The 19,993-nt window shown below is 38.0% G+C and overlaps 1 protein-coding gene across 1 annotated transcript; it reads left to right on the forward strand.

Moving 5' to 3' along the window:
• The first annotated feature begins 407 nt into the window (after nt 1–407).
• Nucleotides 408–1,763, forward strand: LOC111418322 (piggyBac transposable element-derived protein 4-like). The gene has a single exon (XM_023050836.2). The coding sequence runs from the start codon at nt 408–410 to the stop codon at nt 1,761–1,763; it is 1,356 nt and encodes a 451-aa protein (XP_022906604.2).
• Nucleotides 1,764–19,993: the final 18,230 nt, after the last annotated feature.

Here is a 19,993-nt window from a genome sequence, read left to right on the forward strand (position 1 = left end):
TGTGGTGAAGATCCATACTTCAGGTGGAACTGTGTCTAGAAGTGTACATCGAGTTTGTGTTTTACCAATAGAAGAACAGTAACAGACTTTATATATTATATTTTCTTAAGTTTCTTTATGTGTTATTTTTTTATCTTTTGAAAGATAACTCTTTCAAGGCGGGAGTTATGTTGCGACTCTCGTTCATAGATGTCGTTAGTGAGCGATCGAAGGGACACACGTGTCGAGTTGTTACCCGCGAAAAGGGATGAGTCCGTTACGAGCAGCGCTGACGGATGCTTCCAAGCATTATATTTGAGTTAAACAAAATAAATTAAAACAAAAATAGAAGCTTTTCATTCAACTATATACAGTCCACAACAGTGTCTACCGAAATGGATGTCTTTTTAAAATTGTTTGATCTAAACATGATTCACAGAATTGTAGAACACACTAATGTATACATTGATAAGAAAAGGGAAAGTCAGGGTTTCCAAAGAGAGAGGGATTGTAGGATAATGTTAATGGAAATTTTATTCCTTTTAGGAATAAACAAAAGCAGCCGAGCTAACGCATCTCGAGCTTGGAAAACGAATGGCACTGGGATGATGACATGCAGAGCAACATTTGGAATAAATAGATTTAGATTTTTATTGCAATCTCTTAGATTTGACGATAAAAGAACACGGCAGCAACGAAGGGCTACGGATAAATTGGCACCAATTAGGGAACTTTACACCAATCTACATGAAAATTGTCAACGCAATTATTGCCTATCAGAATTTGTAACAATAGACGAAATGTTACACCGGTTCCGAGGTCGCTGTGGGTTTATAGTTTACTTACCTGATAAACTTGGGAAATACGGTATCAAACTCTATGTGTTAGCAGATGCCAAAACCCACTATGTCTTTAGATTTGAAATATATTGTGGGAAGCAACCTGATGGGCCATTTTCAGTTTCCAACAAACCAATGGATATAGTGAAACGGTTGGTATCAACCATTCTGAACAGCAATAGGAATGTCACAGTAGACAACTACTACTCAAGTTATCAGCTAGCAATATATTTGAAAGAAAATGGACTCACCTTCATCGCAACAATGAAGAAAAACAAACCCGAGATTCCACCTCAATTCTTGCCCAATGAAAATCGGGAAGTCGGGTCTTCCATTTTTGGTTTCCAACACGACGTCACATTAATTTCTTACGCTCCGAAAAAAAATAAAAGCGTAATTCTTATTGCCACAATGCACGACGAAGGAGAAGTAGACGAGGAGAATGGAAAACCAATTATTATATTAGACTACAATGCGACAAAAGGAGGTGTTGATGCAGTTGACGAAAAGTGTGGGAATTATTCGACTAAAAGAAGAACCCGGAGATGGTCGCTTACTATGTTTTTTAGATTTTTGGATATAGCGGGAGTAAATTCCCATATTATATATGTTGGCAATCACATGATGACTGCTGAGAAACCAAAGACGAGGATGGATTTTCTAGAGTCATTGTCTTTTAGCCTTCTTGAAAATCACCTAAAAGAAAGAGCTAAGATAGCCAATCTTCCGCAGGATATAAAAAGTTTTCTGGCTAGATATCAAGATGTCCCAGAGGAGCAAGCGGTTCCTGACCAAAGAAGACGAGGTCCATGCCACGAATGCGGAAAACACAAAAATAACACAACAACCGTACGTTGTACCGAGTGCACAAGGTTTGTGTGCAAAAACCATTGTGAGAGATTTTCAAAATGTAGATCTGGTATTAACGATGCAATGTCGTCTTAATTAAAAAAAAAAATTATAAATTTGTTTCCCAATCGTTTGTTTTACTAACTATTGATGTTTTGCAAACATACGAATCAGTTTTGGTATTAATATTTCGCACTGTACCAACGAAACGGTTAAAAGTTCAAATGCCGTACGCAGTACCGCGCGCGTGTAGAGGTCTGAACGTAGAGCGCGTGTAGCTAAGGGTTAACTAAAGCTCCAGTTCTTCAATATTATAACTCAAACTACCTGTCACACTTTCAGTATCTACTGAACTATCTTTCACGAAACGGTATGGGAGCAGTAATTATGCAGAGAGTAGACCAATAATTGGATATGCATCTAAATCGTTAAACGAAACTATGCTCAAATAGAGTTTGAGATGTGACTAAAACGAGAAAGTTTCGTGTTTTAGAGCATCTTCAGGCTTAAAAATATTTTGTTATATTTCGTTTTATTCGAATTGAGACTTTTCCGCGGCATTTTTCCGCGATACACAACCTTACGTAAATCTTTGCGGAGCATAACAATACGTGGTCGGGTTCCTCTACCCCCGGCTTTGTGTGGTACCTCCAGTCCTTCGCCGGCCGCGGCCCGCATTATTCATATAAGTTATCGCGAACTACTGTTTATCGTGATCACGAATTATTTGAACAAAACAACCGGACAACCGCCGAACAGATCGCCAGATCGGTATCGCTCCGCGCGCGGACACCGGCCATAAATAATACGCGATACGCTCGCAAGAACTCCGATCTCTACCAGAGGTCGTGGTTTTTTTTTTTAGAATTGAATCCAAAAAAAAGATATTCTTTTGTCGTTAATTCTAATTTTAATGTTGAGTGTATTAATTGTAGTTGAAAAAGTGAGAGGAATTATCTTTCCCTCTGGCGGAGGCAATAAACCAGCGCGATGCGACGTCGGATAACATAAGCAAGTTTGTTATTAGCATCAGCCACCTGCGATGCGGCGGGTTGTTAACAAGGCTAAATGATTAATGCGCTCCTGTATGCAAATATCAGCAGTTTTGCAGGAGCATCGGCCATTAGCGGACATTGTTGCCGAACGCTGTGGGGAAACCTCTTCGCGGTCGCATAAATTAATAAGCCTCCGACTTTTATTTGGCGTCGTGAGGGAACAAGCGCATACATCACGCGCGTTTAGCGTATTTGTACGCGTCCCGAGAACGAGGAGGACCCGGACAATGGATGCGGTTTCTGGGTCAAAAGGATAAACACTCGACCCGACACAATAGGATGCCGTTTCTTAACATGATCTACAATCCTCTCAAAAACCGCGTTTTTTTTCAAACAATCATGATGTATCTAGATAACGCGTCGTTTATCGCCGTCTGGCGCAGGTGGCTTATCTGTATCGACGGAGGTACCCCGTTTTGCGCCCCTTTTCGTTCGTTGGGCGTCTACGAGAGAGAGGGAGCAGGAGACGGCCGCCGTCGGCTCTACTGGTCTCGGACGGGTGAACGGCCTTCTGGGCCAACATCAACCCGAACGTCTATCGAATTCAAGGTGGGCATACATCACATTGTAATAATTATTAAAAAATATACGTTAATACTTTATATTTTGCAGATTTTATGGCTGAGACTATACAGAATGATTCATTAGCTCTATGACAAACTTTGGCAGATGAAAGGTGATGCGATTCTAAGGAAAAAATGTTATATGAATATGGGTCCGATTCATTTTGGTTAAAGAGTTACAAGCCTTTGAAAATTTTACACAGTTTAATAGGCAAATGAAAATGTAACATAAAAAATAAGTTTAAAAATTACAAAAATTGTTCGAAATGTCCGCCTTCAGCTTGAATGCACGCCTCACATCGACGAAGTAAAGATTCTATCACACGACGTATGATATTTGGATCATTCCGTATGCTATTAGCTGCATCTTGAATTCTGTCGACGGGTAGTAATTTCTACTTGGTACACAAGCTGCTTCATGTGTCCCCAGAAATAATAATCCAGCGGATTTAGATCTGGGGATCGGGATGGCCAGACTACTTGCCAATCCATTTGTTTGGAAAATGTTCATGTAACCAAGCGACTTCTCTTCCTCGATGTGGTGGTGCACCATCGTGCTGATACCACATATTTTGAACGATGTTAAGTGGTACGTGGTCGATAAAATCGAAAAGGTTATGTCCCAAGAAATTTCTGTACATATTTGCATTTAAGCGTTCATTTATCACCCATACAGGTAGCAAAGAATTGTTAAAAATGCCACCCCAAACGTTTACACTAAACCGTTGCTGAAATCTTCCTAGTCAAATTGCATGTGGATTTTGCACATGTTCGTTAGTGCACATGTTCGTCCCTAGTGAAACACGCTTCATCAGACCACAGAACTTGGGAAATTAAGTTATTATTTTGAGCATGTTGCTGAATAATCCAGTGGCAAAATGCTAAGCGTTGCTCAGTATCTCCAGGATGTAATGCTTGAACATTTTGGCGATGAAACGGATGTAACATTTCTCGCCATACAAAACTTTGGGATATTTGTAACATGCTCGCTATACGCCGAGTACTAATTGAAGGGTCGTCAAGTACTAAATCAATAACACGTTCTTCATTTTGTACATTCACATCATGGGGACGAACGGAATGTAGTGGAGCGGGGTTACCTGTTTCTCTCAGTCTGCGAAATGATGCACTAAACACTGTATGGGCAGGTTGATGTCTATTTGGAAACCTACGAAGGTATTCTCTTGCTGCTTGCCGAGCGTTTCCGTTACAAAGCCCGTATACAAAAATAATATCTGCATATTCTTCAGTCGTAAATACATGCATTTTCGTTTTCGATCAAAACTCTGACAATTATAAACTTTGAAACACACAGAATAGAGTAAATTGAAATGTTTGACATAAAGAATCAGTTTTGTTATCACAGCCAACTCTGTATTTGTGTTTCATAATTTTTGTTGCGATTGTTGCAAATCTTTACTTCGTCGATGTGAATCTTGCATTCAAGCTGAAGGCGGACATTTCGAACAATTTTTGTAATTTTTAAACTTATTTTTTATGTTACATTTTCATTTGCCTATTAAACTGTGTAAAATTTTCAAAGGCTTGTAACTCTCTTCTAATCGCATCACCTTTCATCTGCCAAAGTTTGTCATAGAGCTAATGAATCACCCTGTATTTCAGGATATACCTGGAATACAACCCAACCATAGACCACAATAGTAGTGTTCAAAAGTGTATCATACTCAGAAACAATTTTATGTGATCATCAACCTAATACTTAGTGGGATATCTCTTGATGTCAATAACAGCTTTGAATCTACAGGGCATGGAGTCAATCAAGAGTGTATGGGTCAATCTTCGCCCACTCTGCTTGCAACTGCCAAAACTTTTCATTAGCGGATATGGCCCGAACGTCTTTCAGTTTGCTTCTTAGAGTGTTCCAGAGCCAATCCATTATAGTCACTGTGCGAACCACTTTACGACATCCCTAAAACGATGTTTTTGCATGCCCAGGAAAACAAGTCATTCTCTAGAATGCCCTTGTACACGTGGGGGTCAATTATGCCTACAATGCGGACGAAAGAAGTACCCCCACACCATGACGCTCTATGTAGTAAGCCGAGGTCGCTTGCGGCCGAGGCGCTACATTGATACCATGTTGCAGACAAAAACTAACCAGTTTACAATAATATCAAGTCTGATTACATAGTCATAGTAATACCATATCATATACAAAAACTAACTATATTTCAACGATATCAATACCGTATCGATACAAAAATTAGCTGGTTTACAACGATATCGGGTTTGATTAAACCGAGGTTGCTTGCAGCCGAGGCGCTACATTGATATCATGTTGCATAAAGAAACTAACAGCATTTCAACGATGTTAAGAGTAATAAGCCGAGGCGCTACATTAATATCATATCGCATACAAAAACTAACCAGTTCTCAACAGTATCAAGAGTGATTATGCCAAGATCGCTTGCTATAGTAATACCATATCATGTATAGAAACTAACCATATTTCAACGATATCAAGAGTAATAAGCCGAGGTCGCTTGCGGGCGAGGCTTTATATCAATACCATATTGACACAAAAACTAGCTAGTATTAATTTAGCCAGGAGCTAAATTAATACCACATCGTAAGAAACTAACCGCAACGATGTTAAGAGTAATAAGCCGAGGTCGTTTGCGGCTGAGGCGCTACATTAATATCATATAAATAATTATACAAAAATACAAAAACTAACCATTATGTGACACCATGACGCTTTCATCGCTGTGCTTTATGGTTGGCAAATAGAACTTGGGATCGAAACGAGTGATCGGACGGCGTATCCACGATGTGTCATCAGTTCCAAACATCAGGAACTTGTTCTTGTTGCCCCATATGGACTACTCTCAATGCTGTCTAATCCAGTTGAAATGAGCTTTCGCCCATTTCACGCGTGCCTTCCTTTTCTTGGTCGAAACGAACGGTTTCTTCACTGAACGCCGCCCAACGAGTCCAGCAGCATTCAGCGCCAAGCCTGGGGTTGTTCCTGCTCATCCGTACGGCGTTCCTGTCATCGAGGTTAGTAATAACTCTTGGTCTTCATGGACGTTTCTTAAGAACTCTTAATACACAAACTGGGTGGTTGAAAACTACGCTGCATGTGTGTCATCTTCTCGTCGAAATGAAATGCATTGTGCCAACAGTAAAATTCGACGAAGATGGATTATTTTTTTTTCTGGCACTCTTAGTAATTCAAGGTAAGCTCAATTTTAGATGCACAATTTTAGATAATAATGTGATTCCTACGTTACAGCAGATTTATAGAGTTGAAAACAATGCTCGCTGTAATGTTGCGAGACTCACCACTTGGTACGGTGTCGTAAAGAACTGAGATGAATTTATCCAAAATCGATTAAAGAAATCCAAGCAGAGTGGAAGAAAGTACAAGCAGCCTTCATACATCGACTTCTATGGTAAGTGTCTTTCTTGGTTCTTTCTTTATCTAAATCGCATTGAAGGGTGTTTATGTTTTTTTGTAATTCGCTACGGTAATGGAAGCTATAACAGTACTCAAACGGGTGCTGTAATGAGATTTTAGTAACATTTTATGGAACCAGTTCAAGTTGGTGACATTGGGTCATTAATTTTTCTAGTTGTCAATGTGACAATTTTTGTCTATGGATGTTTAAACACGTTCTTAACATCGAATACAAGGTCCACAATGATGAGGACATTGACTCTGAGCAATTTCTCGTATTTTGGGAGGTGTACATCAAACTTTTTTTTTCAGGTGAATATATTTTGTGTTTTGACAGTTTCTAATTGTCAATTCAAAGTTTCTATTTTCAAGTGTTCCGGTGTTACCAACTGTTACATACCTATTACCTGTTTAATATACTATTACGATACATATTTTGATTAAACTAATTTTAGATCTGTATCAAATTCGATCTTTTAGTGTATTCTCGGTATGATGGATTATAAAGATCGTAGTTTGGCGTCGCGACGCAAGGGTGAGTTCAAGCCAGGTCACCGGTCTCCTCGGTGACGGCCAGACGCATACCGTTCCTTTAGGGTGATGTTAGGATTAGGACGTGACCGGTCAGGAACCTTCGAAATTTTCTTTCTCTCCGAATTAGTTACCGGTGCATTTTCGGAAAATACCCGGTTTGGGCATAATACGTAATTAGAATGCATAAGAAGTAATCAACAGTAAAATAGGAGTCGCGCGAAGTATAAGGGACCCGTTTCAACCCCTCAGGAACCGTTTCATTAGTCTGCGGAGACGGTTCGTTATTTTTTCTTTTCCTTCTTCCTTCGTCGTTCCGGCAGTTCACCCGGAAGCTGCTCCTGAATCCAAATGCCGAAACAAATTAAAGTATTTTATTGTCGCTTTGTTTGCTTGGGGGCGCGTCTTGCGCCGTGCTTTTCCAGTTTGATGATAGTTCTAGGTCTCTAGGAATTTACAATAAATTACTCGTCTCGTGCATTTATTATACCTACAACTTTAATTTTTCTTTTTTTTCTTATTAAATTTAACTTCTAGTTATTTATTTTGTTAGTTTCTTTGTTTGGAGTTGAGGTTCTCGAACTTTTCTTTCCTCTATGCGTAGCGACGTCGTCGTCGCAAATCGATGCCGGCACTGGGACACAGTGGGGTAGGTCCGGGGTTGATACGGGCGAGTTCTCCGGCTCCGGTGGCGGTCGATAGGCCTGTCTGGTACGTTGAAAATTTTGTTTCGTAAAAATTTAAGAATTTTGGCATGACGTTAGAGGGTTGGATAAAACGGTTAATTAAGTTAGGGAGAAGCGTTACGGAAAGTCCAAGTACAATCTCCATTAACCCTGCTCCATAAAACACATTCTGAAGCGACATCAATTAATGATCAAAGTTGCTTTGATAACGGACGAGCTTTGGTCGCCTGCATCTGCAGTGTAGTAGACGATGGTGGGTGGTGGTGGCGGTTTAGGGGGGCGTCAGTTGCCCCTCGTCCCTCGCCCCCGTCGTCGTCCGCCCCCTAAATGTAACATCGATAATTACTGCTCCGTAGCACGCGTCCGTAGTCTGCACGAAAGCTGGAAGTTCGCCGGTGCTACCGCCTTCGGGGTTATTTATTCAGGGGTTGGTCCTTAAATTTATACGCGTCTGGACCGGGTGTACGTACCCGTTTTATGCGCCGCCTCAAAAATTGAACGCTCATCCAATATTGAATTTCCAATTTCAACCGAATTAGTTCGATTTTACGGCCGCCCGATGAAATATTCACCCTGGTCGCGGTTCTTCCGCTTCGATCTCGGTTGCTTGCGTAAAAACCAAATGGCACTTTGATACTGCATAATTTATTCGTTGACGCTAATTGCCCAACGCCCCCACAATAAAAACCCTGATTGTAAATTGAATAGGGGGCGTGACGAGCGATCGCCGGATTTGTTTTTAGCGTTATTTACTAACAACACACCCCTGATTAAATTCAGTTTCAATTATTCCTCTTCCACCATTATCGTATAAAACACAAACAATAAATTAAAAAAAAAATTATTTTAAGCACACTCATTAAAACCACATAATTTAACGTTTAAATATTGATTGAATGGGTAATAAACTCCACACTAAAAAAAAAACCGTGTTAACTTGTTGCATGCATTTTTAAACGCGAGTTGATTTAGTGCTGTTGGCAGCTTGTTATAAAACTTAATTGCCATATCGTTAGTGCTTTTCCAACGATGTAAAAAGCGCAAAATTATTATTTCATAACTTTTTCAGAGATTTATCCGGTTTAAGTCTTTTTACTAAGTTGTGGTAATAGTTGCACTTTCTCGTCGCAATTTCTAAATCGCTTTAAAGCTCCGCCACTTGGCGCGAGAACTTTCCGCGAAAGTTTCGAACTTGAGAAACTTCGGCGAACTTCGGTCCCTTGACTTCCGAAAGCGAGCAAAAACAAAAATAAAAAAAAATACATACAGTAAGTTCTAAATGTTCTGATGAAATGTAATAATCGCGGTCCTAACTCTGTCCGAACGAAATAGCGCCTCGTAAACGTGTCGGTGCCATCATATTGGCAAATAAATTCAGTTCAAACACCCCCGACTGAGTAATGAGGGGGTTATTGGTACCGGGCGAATTCACTATGTCGCCGTTGATGGTTAATGGGATGCGGAACTGCTCGCTAACGTTAATCTCGGTGATTATTCCACTAAAATTTACGTGGTTTTCGGGATGTTTAAATTTAATTCAATTTGTAAATTACATTTAAGTAATAAGATGTTGGAGTAGTTAAATCAAACAAAGTCATAAGATATACAGTGTGTTAATTAATTCATCATTAAAAGTATGCAACCAATATCACAGTATTGGTATTGCAATACGCAATTTGCGTATGATGCGTATTGCACTGTGATGTTGGTTGCATACTTGCAATGATGTATTAATTGAGGCGGTAAGAAGCAAAGGGATGTAAGTGCAAATTTAGCGATGTCGAGAAAAAGGCTCTCAAAGTTAAAGTCTTACAGAAAAATCAAGGACTACCGAAAATTAGAAAAATATTTTTTTGATGTATCTTATTAACTGTTTTTATGCACAACGCCAACTCTAGCAATGGAGGTTCTGCTTGGCCTATCTCCTCTGCATTTGCATATAGAGAAAGTGGCTAGAACAACCATTTACAGATTTAAGCAATATGCTCAAAACTGTTCCGACATGTCCTACCAATGGGCTGCGGAAGACATTATAAGCACTGATACTGTGCTATCAATGCCGTCAGATTTGGCGGTATCACTATCAGTGATTAATACTCGATACCAGATTGTTCTGCCTGAGCGGCAGTCCTGGATCGAAAATGAAAATTCTCTGGTTCGGGCAGACATTTGCTTGTACACAGATGGATCAAAAACGCCTGAAGGGGTAGGAGCAGGAGTATACTGCCAGACACCTCGAATTAAGCAAGCCTACAGCCTGGGTACGTACTGTACTGTATTCCAGGCGGAAGTATTTGCTACTGACATGGGTGCTAAAATCCTTCTTGAAAGAGGGGTGAAGAACATGACAGTACGAATTTTCTCAGACAGTCAAGCCGCTCTCCAGGGTTAATGATTGTAAGAGAACATTAAACACACTGAGTTGTGATAACAGAGTCTCTCTGATCTGGGTCCCGGGTCACTCTGGTGTTGCTGGCAATGAAGCGGCAGATAAGCTAGCACGAGATGGCAGCGCTGAAGCGTTTGTGGGACCGGAACCAGCAGTTGGTGTATCATTTGCGATGGCCAAATATAGGATTGGACTGTGGGCTGAAGAGAGACTTCGCCTACTGTGGACCAGTTCTCCTGGAATGAGACATGCTAAGGTGTTTATTAACATCGCCACTGTCAAACCCGGGAATATTTTAGGACTTGCCCGTAGTAGCATAAAAGTTCTAATGGGTGTTTTTACTGGGCACTGCCGATTAAAAGCACACCTCAACTTGTTGGGTTTAGCCGACGATGTTGAATGCCGACTATGTGCGGAGGAAGCAGAGACGGTTGAGCATGTTTTATGCCACTGCCCTGATTTTTGGGTCGCAGTTTATCTCCTCAAAAGATCTGAATGACCTTTCGCCGAGCAGGGTATTAATGTTCGTTAAGAGCATTGGACTGCACGGTGAAATTTGATAACGATATCTATCGGGGTACAATAGATCCTTAGGGTCGCGGTGCAAGGTTGGTTGGTCCGCCTACCCGATATGTATTCTATGTAATGTAATGTAATGTAACTGTTTTTAAACTTTTGAAATATTTCAATTTATTCATTAGTACTAAAAATACAGGGAGTAAAGTAAAGGGACGTTACTACTTACACCCCTTTGCATCCGAATATATAACTTACATCTCTTTTGCACTTAATGATAAGACTTTTTTCAGCATTTTGTTTACCTTATCCAAGTGATTTTGGAAATACTATATTGAGTTGTAACTCAATAAGTAATAAGTAATAACAACAAAACCTTGTATTTGTCTAGGGCCACAGGAAAAACATATAAGATCCAAACTAATAGTTTTATTGATTATTACAGGTAGAGTATACAAAGGTTTCAATGAAAAAATGTTTGGTTATTTTTACTCATCATCGGACTCCTACTCAGTAGCAATATCTTCAGAATTTTCTGTGACTGTACGTCCTCGCCTGGTATCTGTATCTTGTATTTTCCTGTTTCCGTTTTTTGTCGTTGAAGCATTATTTTTTGTAGTAGCATTTCCTTGGTGCTCTAGTGTTGTATAAAAGTTATGGTAGACCCATCTTATATGAGGTATAAAAGGAAGAAGTTGTTGAAGGTTTTCATATTTTGCTGTCTTTATAAGTGGTGGTGTAGGGTACAATAAGCTAAGTTCATAATGAGTATTTGGACGGCCCTTTTTCTGCTTTCTTAGATCAAATTCAACAAAGTCCATGTCCTCAAAGCTGTTCTTGTATAAAAGAGTATCCGGTTTATCTTTCTCCAGTCGGAACCATTGAACATTGCGTAACCCTGGAATAGAGTCCTTTATGCTTTTTTTCATAGGTTGAACTGACATAAAGTTTTCAATGGCCATTCTTACAACTGTAAACTTCCGGCTTGCATGAGCCACTATGTTGAACCAGTCATCCGGAACAAAAATATATTGGTTTTTCTTTTTGGACTTTTCAATAATCCCGAAGTCTTGATCGCATTCCATGTAAGAGTGCCCAGAAATCAAAAATTTATGGTCTATTCTCTGAATAGATGTTGTCTGAACAATATGCCTCCAAAATTTAATGCTATTATTTTTGTTTTGGCCGCCTGCGTTATCTCTAAATGCTATAAGATGTTCTATTGAATTAGGTAGTTGTTGAACATACCTAATTAGGCACGACCCGATTTCTTGGGATCCCCTCGATGCCTCACCTTCGTGCCACATAAATATTGAGGCTTGATTATTAGCAAGATCATGCACTGCAAAATTGTACGTCCACAGTTGCCTGAGACAGTAAACTTTACTGCAGGTTAGTACAGGTGTGGGGAGAGTTTTTTCAAGATCGAAACATATTGCTTTTACAGTAGTTGCGTTATCCTTGGCAAGTTTCTTGGCATCATCTTTTTCTGATCTAGCTTTCTCCGCTTTACGTAAATGAACATCTTTCTGGATTTTACTATTTTTCACCACCTCGGCATTAGGATCGTTATTTATTTTGTTTTCAAGTGCATCGCATGTTGTACACGTATCAGTGTGAGGCCGTTTAAAACTGAGATTGAATTGCGTTGTAAAAATGAATCTATAAAAATTCTCCTTAACAGTATGTTGAATACTATTTTCATGGCAAAACTCCAAAAAAGTGTATACATTTTGTGAATATTTAGTTCGCCTGAGAGATATTTTGTCTGTGGATTTTTGTTTCGTGAATAATGGCTTGAATATTTCGGGAATGACCGAATATGGGCCTTTATTACTCCAATATCATGTTCTGAAATCTTATTTGCTGGTATGTGTCTACCACGTTGGTCAGTTGGAGCTACACCTGAAGGTTTTCTGTTCTTTAAAACATTGTCATACTTTTTTTGGGTTATGTTCAAAGTTTTCAACACAAATAGTTTGCAAACTCTTTTACCCTGTAGTTTTATTTTGACGCTAACCTGTTTACGCGGCTCAACTTCTGCCCTTTTTTTGGCAGGTAGTAGTGTTAGCAGGTATGTACAGTGTGTTAATTATTAACACACTGTACATACCAACAATACTACTAAAATAAGGTCTACCCAAGCCATAAGCAAAGCAGTTACACAAGGGTATTCAGTAAGTTCGTTCTTGTTCAATCTACTAATGAACCGTATAATAGAACCCATCAGACCCAAACTAGGAACCCAAAATGCAGTGTTGTTAAATACCTGGGTATTTATTTTCAAGGGAAAATTCCCTGGATATATACCCGGGGGTAAGTCCATTATCGATACACCAAACTTATTTATAACATTTACAAGAATGCTACATTAACGGTAAAATTGCATGAAAGTACTGGGATAAGACAAGGCGATATAATGTTGAACACAAATTGTTCATCACAGTCCTGGAGAGTGCATTTAAACAACTGGATTGGACCCAAAAAGGTATAAGTCCTTATAGTCCTTATTTCTGATAGTCTTGGAGAGATGAAACTGATGCTGAACGTATACAGGGGGCGTGTGAAAGAGTTGGGCTAAATATTAACAAAATTTAGGACAAATCTTGTGAAATATGTCAATGAATTATGTCATTAATCTTTGATGCCTTTCCATGTTTTGACGCAGTGATTGCGTTTTGAACCTCAATGATTAATATAAGTTACTTCTTTGGTGTGACGGACTGCTGTCTATTTCCAAATCAGTTTCTATGCTTAATAGGTTTTGGAAATAATTTTTCTTGATTTTTTTCTAGTCATATTGCACTTCCATCAAATCCAAGATTCCAAGATCCATGAGATTGTTGATTTCCAATTGAAAATTAAGTAGTTCGCATCATTCATGGTGTTTTATTAGAGCTGGAAATCCAACTTCCTGGTCTCCCGGGATCTTTCTAGCTAATTTTTGGTCTCTTGCTGTCTTAATCAGCCAGGTTTCTTCCTTCTTTGGAAGTATTCATTAAATTTTTTTATTTTTCCCCTAGCAAATCTCATGACATCTCCGAATCCACAAAATTCTCTTGCAATTTTGTTCCTAACTCTATCTCTTCTTGTCTTTTCCACTATTGCTATTAAAGTAATCATCTCAGTTGGTTCGCATCGCAGCCATATATCTTGGCCATGAGGTTCGTGTATCGAGAGATAATAATCAAACAAGCGAACTAAACAGATGATACTCACATGGGCAGCCTAGAGGAAATATATATTTGAAAAGAAAAGCTTTCAATCAATGCGTGCTTCCTCCTTTGGTTATGACATACGGTTCCGAAACTTTAACATTAACGGTGGCCATTACCAGAAGGCTCAAAGTAACGCAAAGAAAGATGGGGAGGTCGATGCTGGGTGTAACCATACGAAATGAAGACCTACGAAGAAGAACTGGCGTAAATGATGCGGTCAACATTGTGGCAAAGCTGAAATGGAACTGGGCGGATCATCGTCGCAAGAATGAAGAATGAGCAGTGGTTACCTGATTATAATACGTCTTCTATCGTTGACAATTGCTCGTCTCCAACGCCCATTTCATCATGTTACTCTACATTTTTGTCCGAATCTGTTATATTTTTAGTTGTATCACTTTTATATGTACTATTTGTAAATACCCATTTTATATATCCAGCACCCATCACTGCCAAAATGTTAACATAGTTTGCTATGCCGACGCCGGCGCCGTTTTGATTGCAAGTAACGAAGATGACCTGCAAAGAGTGTGTCACTTCAACATAGCAACTAAGCAATACAATATAAAAATATCAACAGAAAAAACAAAATGTACGGTAATATCCAAAGAACCTAAGACCAAAGATCTATGTTGAATGTGACACTGCGAGATAGGCAGACCAATACCACTATCAGAGAAAGATGTAATATACAGGATGTAGTAAAATGGACAAAAGTAAGAAAGAAAAGGTGGAAGGAGTGTGTGGAAAGAATGAATGAGAGGAGATTGGGCAGAATATGCATGTATGGACGACCGAAAGGAAAAAACCACAAGGACGACCATCCGAGAGATGGACACAGAGCTGGTTCTCCTCATCTGAGGAGTAAAGTCTAAACATGAGGCTTGACAAACAGAGATGCATCCCTAGTCGAAAGTAGAAGAAGAGAAAGATTTCATATTTACTTATCACCAATTTCTACTAACAGCATAAATCATAAAATGTCAAAATTGGACGATTTTTCTTAATAAAATCTACGGTAACATAAGTACTAAAACTGATGGAGAAAGACGTTATGAACAAAAAATATTCATCGACCCAATGATAGAAGAACGATTTGTGAAAATAACACTGGACAAACAAATCACCATTAGATCGAAGAAGCATTGGAACCTTCCAAACGATTAGGGGCAAAAAGTGAAGAAAAACAAGCAGTTATGCCTGAATACAGAAGGTAGAAGAACAACCAGTTCAATATTAAATGTTACTTCATGGCTTTGATAACAATTGAACCTGAATCTATACGTTATCTACTAAATCTTCATATATAAATATGTCTTGTGGAAATCTTCATTGGCGTTCTTGTGCATTTGGACACTTTTGGAGGTCTTATAAGTACTTTTTGGTTGGTTTAGTAATGTATTCTGTTATCTACAGAATGCATCTACAGACGTTTTTAATACTTTATTTTGTGGCAATTGGATTTTTTTAATATTACATTTAGCTGTTGAGCTCCACACTAGTTATGCACAGGTCTTATTAATGATTTGTACATAGAAATGAGAAAATTAGGGCTTTGAGGTATTCTTATTGATATATTAACCATATATTGTTATATCTATACCTTTTCAAGCTCAAATTGGCACTAATCAGAATCAAAATGACATTAGTCAAAATCAAATTGGCATTAGTCAAAATCAAATTGGCAATGTCAATTTCAAATTGGCATTAGTCAAAATCAAATTGACAATAATCAAAATTAAAATGGCATTAGTCCATATCAAATTGGCATTAAACAAAATCAAAATGACATTAGTCCATATCATTTGGCACCAAACAATATCAAGATGGCATGAAAAATAAATGTATAAATCGGTGTCAAACAATTGTTAACTTATCGGTTATTGTTAAGTTTATGGTAATTTATTGCGAGATTTCAACTATTATATTCACACGAGATACCTTATTTAAATCTGAAGACACAGATTTGCGCTTTGTATAATGCCAATGGTGACTGGCGTAATCTTGCAAACGGACTACAGGTGCCAAAAAGAACCGCGTATCAACGGTTTAACAACCAAGAACAACCGGAAAAGCAGCGAGGAGGTAAACGTAGAGCTAAAATAACTGATGAGCACCGTCAATTCATGGAACGTTCAGTCGAAGAAAATCTTAAAATTACTCTTAAAGGACTGAGTGAAAAAATCCGTGAAGATTTTGCACTCAATGTCTCCAACGAATGCGTTCGACAGCATCTCAATGGATTGATGTTTACTTTGAAGACTGCTCGTAGAGAACCAGAGAACGCGAATAGTATTCAAACGAAAACAAGCAGGAGTATTTATGTAGAAAATTTATTGGATCTTCAAGCACAAAATATACTCTGCAGGTTGCAGAGGGTCGAATATTCACCTAATAGGATGCATTGGAAAAATGGGGCTAATTCATTCCGAACTACGTCGGGGCTCTTTCAAGAAGCTGGAAGCAAATGAATTTGTGAGGCAATGCCTAAGAAGAGCGCAAGGCCCTTACCAAACTGGAGTTGCATTAGTTATTGATAATGCTCCATGCCACTCTACTATTGAAGAGGTTTTTGCAGAAAACGAATTTGAACACCACACACTTTTACGACTAAGTCCGTACAGCCCTATGTTTAATACTATTGAACAAGCGTGGTCTGCATTAAAAGTAGGAGTAAAAGCAGATATGGCTGTACAGCTAAATAACATCTTGGCTGGTGCTGATCGGGATCATCTGACTCAAACAGAATATCGAATGCAGAAATTAGATTAATAATATGGACAGGATTACTGTTGCCAACTGCGCAATGTTTATTGCCCACATCCAACGATTTATCCCTTCTGCATTGAATATGCAAGATATAAATTTTTAAGAGTGTTATTTAAAACATAACGTTACCTACTTTCTTAAGTAATATAATTGTTATCTACTGTGTTTGTAAGTCAATAAAATGTTTTTGCCCATTTCATTTTATTTAATGCTGATATATAATTTTATTTCCATGTCAATTTAAGATTCATAAGTGCCAATATGATATGGACTAATGTCATTTTGATTTTGTTTAATGCCGATTTGCTTTTGATTAGTGCTAAATTTGTTGATTAATGCCAATATGATATTGTTTATTGCCAATATGATATGGACTAATGCCATTTTAATTTTGATTATTGTCAATTCGATTTTGACTAATGCCAATTTGAAATTGACATTGCCAGTATGATTTTGACTAATGTCATTTTGATTCTGATTAGTGCCAATTTGTGCTTGAAAAGGTATAGATGAGGTTGTGAAGCGATTATAAGGGGTGCTTCTTATTAACCTCTCAAAATCTGGTACTCTAAATCTTGATACTCAAATCTTCGTACAACCAACGGAGCAAACAACCTTTGCTGTTGTAAGACACTTACTTTCAATCTTTTTGTGTCCAAGTAAATTCAAAGAACTGTCGTTGATTTCCTTGTAATTTAGAAGACAACCCAAGAACAACCCAGAACTGTATTCTTATTTAAAGCTACTCTAGCTTCTTTCATTGCAATCAAGCAGACTCTACTGCCTCGGCTTCTAAATAGTGAATATATGTAGTAAGGGGTTTTTTTGATGTTTTTTTCTGAGTATTTGAATCATTGCGTTGGCAGCACAGCTGCATTGGTGTCTAAACAATGCATTTATGTAGCTTACAGCGTTTTATTGTTTGTTCTTTTTTGAGTACTTGAATCACTGCCTCGGCAGCATAGCTGCCTCGGTTTCTAAATAAAGTATGTATGTAGTAAAGCGTTTTATTGGTTGCTCTTTTATGAGTACTTGAACCAATACCTCGGCAGCATGGCTGCCTCGGGTAACTTTATAACAGGGATGGCGAACATTTATTTTTAGCAGAATGCATGCTGAACTGGAGTCATCTGTCAAACGGTTTCTAACCGAGTCTTTAATGTTATTTATCTCTGAAAATAATGACTCGTAGGCATAGGTTGATGAAAATATTGTTAAAATAGCATGAGCCAGCTTCTTCAAACAATTAGATGTGTCTGGTAACGCATTCCATGCTTCCAGAATTTTGTTATTAGTTGTTACTTGTCAATCTTTCTGAAACTAGACTGGAAATCAATCAGCTGCATTTCAAATTCTTCAATTTCTAACCAATCCAATTAGGACAAATTCAGTTTATCCAATGACGTCACATCAGGGTACATAAGATATGAGAAAATCATGTATTCATGTATTGTTTTTCATGTATTTCCAAATCGTTGATATATTTTTTCAAATTTGGAAAATACTTGTAGTTTCTTGTGATAATATCGTTCCTGAAAACTTGCAGTTTAGTCTCAAAAGCGCGAATGAGGTCTACCATGACGATAATTGTTTTATTTACACCTTGAAGCTTCATGTTTAACTTATTAAAATGTTGGCATATGTTTGTAAAAAATATCAACTTTGAAAGCTACATAACATCCTACAACTGTGGGTATTCTTCAACTTTTCCCTCATTTTGCAGAAACAGTCTCATTTCTTCCAAGCAACCAACAAATCTTTGGAGTACTATACTTTGGAGTATTATTGTACATAAGTAAGCCATTGTACACCGAGTTATCTTCATCTAACAAAGCATCGAACTGTTTAAAGTCTGCGATGAGATGAGGTTGATTATTTTTGTGACTACCGCCATTACATTATCAAGAGACTCTTAGCACACAGGCTTGTTGGTGAATAATGCAGTGGAATTGAAGAATCGAATACTCTACGTCTGTTTGAAATAAACTTATGAAACCATTTTTTTTTACTCACTATACCTAGAGCAACATCAGTTGCTCGATTTTATCGCAATTAATTCTTCCTTAATGACGTTTTCAACATGATATTGAGCAAAAACAGCTAAACGAGCAGATTTAGCTTTCGCCAAGACATAGCGATATAAAAGAAGAGCTAATGTCAATTTTTTATTGATCTGTTACATTTTCGGCCAGTTTTAAGATTCTTTTTTTATTGTGTTTCTGGACAGAGGAGTATCTTTGATGTGCTGAATTATCATATCTTTTTTAAACTAAAACTAGAACTAACACTAGACCTAGAAATAAAATCTTTGGGGTTAAACCGTGCGCTTTTTGAAAAAATGTTTGACGTTTCGGATACCTACTTTCTTAAGTAATATAATTGTTATCTACTGTGTTTGTAAGTCAATAAAATGTTTTTGCCCATTTCATTTTATTTAATGCTGATATATAATTTTATTTCCATGTCAATTTAAGATTCATAAGTGCCAATATGATATGGACTAATGTCATTTTGATTTTGTTTAATGCCGATTTGCTTTTGATTAGTGCTAAATTTGTTGATTAATGCCAATATGATATTGTTTATTGCCGATATGATATGGACTAATGCCATTTTAATTTTGATTATTGTCAATTTGATTTTGACTAATGCCAATTTGAAATTGACATTGCCAGTATGATTTTGACTAATGTCATTTTGATTCTGATTAGTAAGGCACGGAACTTTTGTAACAAAAGGATACGATTTCCCCCCTCCACTTGTTCTCAGTGGCTTCCTAGAAAACTAGCCAATGAGAACAAGTGGAGGGGGGAAATCGTATCGTTCTGTTACAAAAGTTCCGTGCCCTACTGAGAGTGCCAATTTGTACTTGAAAAGGTATAGAAGAGAGTATCAAGAAATTATAAAGTAATATTTTGTCCATTATATCCAAAGTCCGTTCTACTACTAAAATTACTTCCAGAAGAATCATAAAGTATCAAGAAGCTAAACGAAGATTATGTAGGATACTTTTAGTCCATAACTATTCCGATCGCAAACGTGCAGAAGAATGTGATTTACGTCTATATTACAGCGTCATTGGATCGCTTAAATCGTGACACAGAAAGATACGCGTTCGGATGCGATCGAATCACGCGATCTTCGCCGGTCAAAAATAAAAAAAAAAAAACGTAAAGGA

The sequence above is a fragment of the Onthophagus taurus genome, chromosome 10, assembly GCF_036711975.1.
Source record: "Onthophagus taurus isolate NC chromosome 10, IU_Otau_3.0, whole genome shotgun sequence".
NCBI classification, from domain to species: domain Eukaryota; kingdom Metazoa; phylum Arthropoda; class Insecta; order Coleoptera; family Scarabaeidae; genus Onthophagus; species Onthophagus taurus.

Excerpts from the sequence above, each read along its gene's own strand:
- LOC111418322 (XM_023050836.2), top strand. The coding sequence starts at position 408 with ATGATTCACAGAATTGTAGAACACACTAATGTATACATTGATAAGAAA.